General features: G+C 41.7%; 1 protein-coding gene across 1 annotated transcript; it reads right to left on the reverse strand.

Moving 5' to 3' along the window:
* Positions 1-3,298: 3,298 nt before the first annotated feature.
* Positions 3,299-7,495, reverse strand: LOC306983393 (enoyl-[acyl-carrier-protein] reductase, mitochondrial). Its single transcript, XM_079583747.1, has 10 exons — positions 7,319-7,495; positions 6,745-6,842; positions 6,526-6,657; positions 5,813-5,956; positions 5,623-5,725; positions 5,405-5,507; positions 5,248-5,321; positions 5,108-5,168; positions 4,489-4,561; positions 3,299-4,403 (listed from the first exon to the last, which is right to left on the reverse strand). The coding sequence occupies exons 1-10, from the start codon at positions 7,462-7,464 to the stop codon at positions 4,243-4,245; spliced, it is 1,095 nt and encodes a 364-aa protein (XP_079439873.1). The 5' UTR covers positions 7,465-7,495; the 3' UTR covers positions 3,299-4,242.
* Positions 7,496-8,122: the final 627 nt, after the last annotated feature.

Below are 8,122 nucleotides of genomic sequence, written 5' to 3' on the forward strand. Positions count from 1 at the left end.
AACTTTGTCCGCTGTATTTTATTCTCTGGTCTGGTCAGTGATAGTGTGTAGCGTAGAGAAGGAGAATCGTAACATGTTTTGGTCTTAACTCGTTTAGTGTTCCCGAAAGGCCTTCTGGGATTGGTTAACCCATGGGTCTCCTGGTACGGCTGACAGGTATTGGCGGATGAGAAGGACTACAGTCGCAGCTGTAAGGGTGGGTTTCCTACAGTGGCTGCAGGATTGCGTAAAGAAACCTTATCAGCAAGATGGTAGAAAACTACATTTCTTGTCTATTACCACCCACTGCCACTTATACCAACGACGGAAATAAGCACAGTTACAATAGCTACCCAACAAGTCATTTTGCGTTTAAAAGACATCTAATAGCCGTCCAAACACAACCCAGACGTCTAGGCTAAAACAAGGCACAATTTGGGCTGTCAGTGAAAATTTAAAAGAATGTCTAAACTATAGCCCAAGAATAGACTCGTCATCAATTAGGTACAAATAAATGAAACCAACACCTTGTAATCACGTTGCTTACATGATGGAATATCATACATCTCGCAAGTTATTCAAAAACAACATGTAACCAAATTCAAGGTTATTTTGGCTAGAAGTGTGTTACTCATAGCCGGACTATATCGGGTCTATAGTTAACCGAGACGGTGCGATGACAGCTATTGCTTGCTGGGTAAATGTGTGGGAGAGGGTTGCTACAGTGATACAGTGTGACGATATTGTATTGCAATAGGTAGCACATCAAAGTTAATACCGAATGAAAAGCACCTAATTTATAATTGAAAGGGTTTAATGACCATATGGTTATGATTACACTAAAAATAGTTACAAAATAGATGATATGATAAAAACCTTTACCATTAATCGTACCCATCATATATGTAGCATGTTACCTGAGAGATAGGAAGGGGCAGAGAGTGAGAAAGTGTAGAGAGGAGGAGGTAAAGGAGAGAGGCGACAAAGAAAGAGTGCCCCAAGAAAGGGACACAGAGGAAAAGAAGAGACCAGAGACAGGAAGCCCAAGCGAAAAGAAGAGACTAGAGCAACAGTTACAGTATTATTTTATGCCTTCTTTGACCATGTGACTGTAACCCAAATGTGAGACATTCAAACTGACCATCAGAAGATTACAACTTCCGCCACCAAACTAAAGGTGTGACGATCAGAAGACACCCGGTGTACACACATCTTGGCCTACAGGCCTTGATCACTATCAACAATTCTGCCTTTGGGAATTACAAAGGGCCCTTGTGGTAAGAAAGAGGGGGTTGAAAATGTAAATCAAATGTCTTTGTTTACTTTCAAATATCTTTGATTATTTTCAATTCTATACAACGGTCATGGAAGCAAACATTCATATATTGGAGGAGCTCAAAGAAGCCATGGAAGGAGGACTTTAGGTCAGCCACACCAAGAGGATCAGGCTAACCATCAGACGACCTATGTGGGGGGAATCGGGCTGGTCAAGGCTGTTGAGAGTCGGGATGGGAACTTACTGACCTCACCTGGCGATGTAGTCTGGAGGTGGCCTGGCAAATGTCAGACGGGTGTGGTGGTTCCCATTTTTAAAAAAGGGGACCAGAGTTCTCCGCCTGCCTGGGAAAGCCTGCCAGAGTGCTGGAAAGAAGAATCTGGTCAGTCCTGGATGTGGAACTGTGGACCAGCTTTTTATCATAGTGAGAATCCTTGAGCGGGGCATGAGAGACTGCTTATCCAGTCTACATGTTTTTTGGACTTGAAGAAGGCTTATGACCACATTCCCAGGGGTGTTTTTTGGGGGCATATTGGCCATATTTGCTTGCCATCCTTATACAACAGGTGTGAGTATCTTCTGTATTCTTGGTAGTAACTCAATCTTGTTCCCTGGAGGGTTGGACTCTGCCAAGGCTCTCCCTTGTTGCTGAACCTGTTTGTGGAATTCATGGACAGGATCTCTGCTGAGGGGCGGGGGTGTCCACTTTGTGGGCCTTATTTGCATATGATGTTTGATGGTTCATGACTGAGTGTAAAGCGGTGGGGATGAGGTCTGGGCCTCCAAATCTGAGACCATGGTTCTCAACTGGAAAAAAGTTGGATTGTCCACTTCGGGTAGGGAGCGAGTTCCCGGACAGCAACATAGTGCCGGCCCAGATCCGACCCACATCTGGTAAACATGGATTCCACACATATCAGATGTGGGTCGGATCTGGGCCGGCACTATGTTGCTGTCTGGGTTGCTTTCCCAAGTGGAGTTCAAGTATCTCGGGGTCTTGTTCACGAGTGAGGGCTGGTCAGAGCATGAGGTGGATCGGTGCAGTGGCGGCATTAATGTGGTTGTTGTTGTTCCAGACCAGGGGTAGGCAAGTTTGGTCCTAGAGAGACGCTGTCCTGCAGAGTTTGGCTCCAACTCCAAACCCTGACCCCCCCCCTGTAATCACTTAGCTTACATGATGGAATATCATACATCTCGCAAGTTATTTTGCCAAAAACGACATGTAACCAAATTCGAGGTTATTTTGGCTAGAAGTGTGTTCTAAGATGAGACAAGCGGCTAAGATGAGTTTTATCCGCAGGTTGTCTATGCTGATCCTGAGAGACTGGGTGTTAAAGGGATAGTTCACTTTGAAATTAATTTTTGATATGTTTTAGCTTACCTCAAAGGCATCCAAGATGTAGGTGTCTTTGTTTCCACAGTATTTTCAATTTTGATATTTTTAGGTCAAACCGTTCAAACCTGCAGGTCAAACCTGCATGATATGACTGTCAGACAAGAACGGTTTGACCTAAAAATATAAAAATTGAAAATACTGTGGAAGCTCTACATCTTGGATGCCCTTGAGGTAAGCTAAAACATATCAAAAATTAATTTCTAAGTGAACTATCCCTTTAAGCTCTAATATCCGGGTGAGACTCAGAGTAGAGTCGCTGCTTCTCAATGTCCAAAGGAGCTAACTGAGGTGGTTCTGTTGCAGGTGTTTCAGGCATGTCCAGCTGGGAAGAGACCCCAGGCAAGCTGGAGGGATTATATCTCATAACTGGCCTGGGAAAACCTTGAGATCCCCAGGAGGAGCTAAAGGAAGCTGCAGGGATAAAAGACGTTTCGGCCACCATAAACCGGTCCTGGATAAACGACAAGAGGATGGATTGATGGATTTACAGTGTTAATATATATTACAGCAATAAGCCTCACGAAGCCGTTATTTACTGTGAATTTAGAACAGCTAAGGGCCGTTGTTTGTAAAAAAAAAAAAAAAACGTAGCTGTTCTAAATCCACTGTAAAACACTTTTATAAAATGGTTACTCCATAAAAATATTCATTGTAATATTTATTTTATTCATAAAATAAACAAAAAAGTAACAAACAATATAACATTATAACACATTTATTCCTCCGCCACGCAATGTAGTTCCAAAGAGGTTGCTAAGCAACACATGCAGCATCAAAGAATCACAAACGGCAGTTGTGCAGTGATACTAATGTAATTCGGTCACAGGTGTGTGTTTGTTTAATACTAATGTAATGCGGTCACAGGTGTGTGTTTGTTGAGTAATTTACAATGGCTTCGAACGTGGCTCAACCTATCAGAATCAAGGACCGGAACTATCCGTTTTATAAGCAGTAAGTTATTAAATCTATAAGTTAGTCAATACACAACACATCCAAATAGACACATCTGAAGATAATGAAGAACAGCCTTATACTCAGCAAGGCAAGCCGATATGGAAAATATGTGATTTAATAAACCTTGAACACCACAGATATCTGTTTAAATCAATAAAAACGGTAAAACACACCAGGAGTGTCCGACAGCTCTGACATACTGTACGTGGACTGTGTTTTCTACATGTGAACTGCCACTGATCTACGGATAGCCGTTGCAGTCATGCTAACAGGAATAATGCAGTACATACTGCAATACAAATCAGGACAAAAGTGTAACATTTTAAGCAAAGTAAAATTATGCATGATTTGATTCATTGTAAAGAAAATATGCATACTGAACATATAGGAATTAAACTTCATAAATATTTTACAATATGCATGTGTAATGTAAACAAAACTGTTATTTTGGCAGGAAGTAGATGTCTTAACTGCACCTGATAGGACCACTATGACTGTATTTACAGATTTACATTTATAGTGTCACAGTTCCTTGATTTATGTCATTTATGTGAACAAGCATGTGCAGCTGTAGACATTTGTTTATGATGTCCAGCGTGGTTCTGCAGAAGATCTGAAGAACACAGCGTTTTTGAGTCTACATGATAAGGACGTGTTTGCGGCGGTGTGATTGCACAGTAGCTCGTAGCGCGTGTGTGTATTGCTGAAATGGTATCTGGATGCAGTGTGGTGTGGACAGCTGTCCAGCTCTCATGAGTTCACACACAGCATCCAACATGGCCTTCAGCTGGGCTTTATCTGCAGAGAGAGAGAGAGAGAGACCCTCAACACACCGAAGAACATTATGATGTGAAACCATATGGCCTTTTTGTTGTTGTTTTACCTGCCCTGTGGTGTCTTTTCCACTGGGTCAGCCAGAAGCCCTTTAGAGTCACATTCTGGAATATAAAGGATTTCTGCTCGAGAAGAAATGGAATATAAATGTTAATTGTTTTTTTGTTTTGTTTTTGTGGAATGCTCTGGGTTCAAGACAAGTTAAGCTGACGATTGCCACTTATTTGCAGTAATTTACCACTTTTACTGGACGTATGGAACATTAAAATGCATTCCTGCACAAACATTCCCTGTATGTGTGTCAATATGGTTATGAGTAAAGTTGTAATACATAAACTGAACTCTGGTCATGGCCATGCTAAGGAATCTATTGCTGTACTTTTGTGATTAGTAATTAATTAGTAATTCTTAATAGTTAATAATGATAATAATCTAATTCAATAATTATTGATTAGCCATTTTATTACTTACTGATTAGTTAATCCTCTATATTAGTTAATAGTAGCTGAAGTGTTAATAGCAGCAGCTGTTACTGATTACATATGATTTGTGTTATTCAATATTATTGTCTTTGGGAAGCGATCGCTCATCACAGACACTGTCGTTCTGATCCAGAAAGTTCCAGTAAGAGTGAAATATTACCATGAACATGAACATCATATACTCACAGCAGGGATCTGGAGGGGTCTTTTGGCCATCCCTCCGTATGTGACCATTGTGCCCCCATAACTGAAATAAAAGAGGATTCATTGATCACACCGAATTTCTGATAAACTACCCTAAAACTGCAGTACATACGCGTACTTACTCGAGATTAGACAACACAAGTCCTCCGCTCAAGCCTCCTACACAGTTCAGGCCCAGTTTAGGTTTGGGAACCTCCTACAAAAATGCAATGTCTGTGTTTAAGCAATTCTGTAGAAATCACTGAAACCGAACTGTTGCAGAAGAGCAGAATCCCTAACCTCAAAGACCCGGTGAAGCCCCGATGACATCACTTCCTCTTCTGTCACGACATAATCAGCTCCCAGTGACTGAAGCTCATCCATCAACTCAGCACAGTTTGGTCTGAGTTCAAGAAATAGTTTAAGAAATCCATTTCAACGATGCACTATGGGACATTATACCACGTGAGATTATTACAAAGAGCTTCTTTTTGTAAAGTATTCGCTGCCTTCAGTACCTGTCTCTGATGATGTTGATGGTTTTTAGGCCCAGTGCTGCAGCGATCTGAATCACAGCCTGTCCCACTGCACTGTTAGAGGCGTTCTGAATCACTGTACAACCTATCTCAACAAATCACTGGTCACCAGGAATGACCTTTTCTTCTCTCGGTAAAATAGACAGTCTAAACCAAGTATGAGTTCTCGTACCCGGGGCGAGTGTTTGGAAGTCGTTCAGCATCCTGTAGGCAGTGCAGGGGTTCACGAAGATAGTGGCGGCTCCCAGAAGAGAGATGTCTTTAGGAACAGACATGAGCTCCTCCTCTTCACACACAGCACCTGTCCTCCATGTACCTGACACACACAAAAGCACAGCGTCACTAAAATCCCAGACAGCAACATAGTGTGGGCCCAGATCCGGCCCACATGTGGATTCCACCCGCACCAGATGTGAGCCGGATCTGGGCCGACACTATGTTGCTGTCTGGGTAAGTAGGACTGTATCCAGTAAGAAAGAGTTATTTTTCTATGGCCATGAAAAATATCCTTTCTGAGAGTTGATCGACGATTAATACCGAGTGTTTGCTGGACGAACACGTTAATTTATTATATTATGAATTCTGATCCAAATATTGATAATTAATTACAACGAGTTATGGTTAGTGATTCATATTTCCCTTGATAATTTGCTACAATAATGTTGATTTTTGGTAATTTGCATGGAAACCAATGTGGGTCTATATACCCAGACAGCAACATAGTGTCGGCCCACATCTGGAAAACATGGATTCCACACGGCCCAGACGTGGGCCGGACCTGGGCCAACACTATGTTGCTGTCTGGGTATGACGTGCAACACAAAAGTTGGTCTCAGTTTTTTAACACAACAGGATTTAAGGTTTTGATGTTGAAAAAGTCAATACCAAAGCCAGCATCTATGGGCACGACCCAATCCCCAGGTCGGAGAGATGTGACATCACTGCCCACCTCCAGCACCTCTCCCACGCCCTCATTCCCCCCCACCGCTGGGACGGGGCACAAGATTGGGTACGAACCTACAGTATGGACACATATAACATGTTATAGTCAGATTTAAACAGCACTAGAGAGAACAAATATCAGAATAGACATGAAGACTTTACCCTGGATCATGTTCATGTCTGCAGGATTGACAGGAGCTGCGAGCATGCGGATTCTCACTGAACGATCTTTTACTGGAGGCAACGGCAGCTGCTCCATCCTGAAGACAAATGACCAGTCACAAGTGTCCTACACTCTAAAAAATGCTGGGTTGTTTCAACCCAATTTTGGGTAAAATATGGACAAACCCAGCCGTTGGGTTAAATTTTTACATTACATTTTTAACCCAACGTTTGGGTTTGTCCATATTTTACCCAAAATTGGGTTGAAACAACCCAGTATTTTTTAGAGTGTACAGTTAATCCAACGCTTACCAAAGAGCAGGACATGGAGTCTACGCTATACAATACACCAATATTTCAGGGTTTCTTTCAGATATTTCATAACAAAATGTGAAAAATTAAGGGGTATTGAAGAATTCAGACCCAGAAAGCAACAAGATCTGGCTCACATCTGATACGTGTGGAATCCATGTTTACCAGATGTGGGCCTGATCTGGGCCGACACTATGTTGCTGTCTGGGAATCCACTGCTATGAACGAATATGAGTGGATAAAGAGACAGATATGTCCGTACCTCAGAGTGTCGATGTTATGCGAGTGTTCTCTGTAAACTACAGCCGAGCAGTGGTGGGTCTCTCTCCGCACAGTAGAGCATCTCTGACGGACTCTTAGTAGGACCGTCCCATCATGGGCAGCTCTGAGCAGACTTCTGACGAACATGACTCCTTCTCATCTGCTGTCCTCTAACTGTGAGTTTAAAGGCTGTCAACATTTGTACACTGATGAAAAAATGTGTACTTCCTTTTAATAGTTCTGCTTTCACTCTTTCGGACAGGAAACCACACTTAGTCAACTGATTTTTTTAAATGAAGGAAAGCAGTTTTTTTCATGCATTTGCGTAGAGGGGTGCAAGATCAGTGTTGGCGCCCCCAACTCATTACAGCTGCGCAATTTGGACCCATGCAACCTTTTATTCAAATAAATAAGCTACACATTTTTAGAAATATGCTATTTGCTATTTGACTAACTGAAAAATATATTTTCACAAGTTTTTCCAGTTGGATTCATGTCTAAATATTATGAAATCACAATTCTAACAATAAAAATGACTTTTTTTGTCAAAGTTTAGCATTTTTTGTACTGAAAAAAAAAAACTATGCGGGGTTTCAGAGACAAAGAAAATAGACAAAATTCCTAATCTAAATCAGAAACAACGCAGAACACACATAGACAGAAATGAAGTGGCACACTTCTACCAATGCAAAATTATCATGCTCACATGCGCACACACACATACACACACACACACACACAGAGGAATACATTTGTGAGACTATAAAAACTGCTCTCTTATAATTTTTCACATAAAATAGTCCAA

This window comes from Phoxinus phoxinus, assembly GCF_949152265.1.
Source record: "Phoxinus phoxinus genome assembly, chromosome: 16".
Classification (NCBI taxonomy): domain Eukaryota; kingdom Metazoa; phylum Chordata; class Actinopteri; order Cypriniformes; family Leuciscidae; genus Phoxinus; species Phoxinus phoxinus.

Bases quoted from the DNA above. Each gene is read 5' to 3' on its own strand.
- LOC306983393 (XM_079583747.1), bottom strand. From the start codon at position 7,464: ATGTTCGTCAGAAGTCTGCTCAGAGCTGCCCATGATGGGACGGTCCTA. The intron at 5,322-5,404 runs GTTAGGGATTCT...GCATTTTTGTAG, and splicing joins GGCTTCACCGGGTCTTTGAG to GAGGTTCCCAAACCTAAACT. The intron at 5,169-5,247 runs GTAAGTACGCGT...CTTTTATTTCAG, and splicing joins CTTGTGTTGTCTAATCTCGA to TTATGGGGGCACAATGGTCA.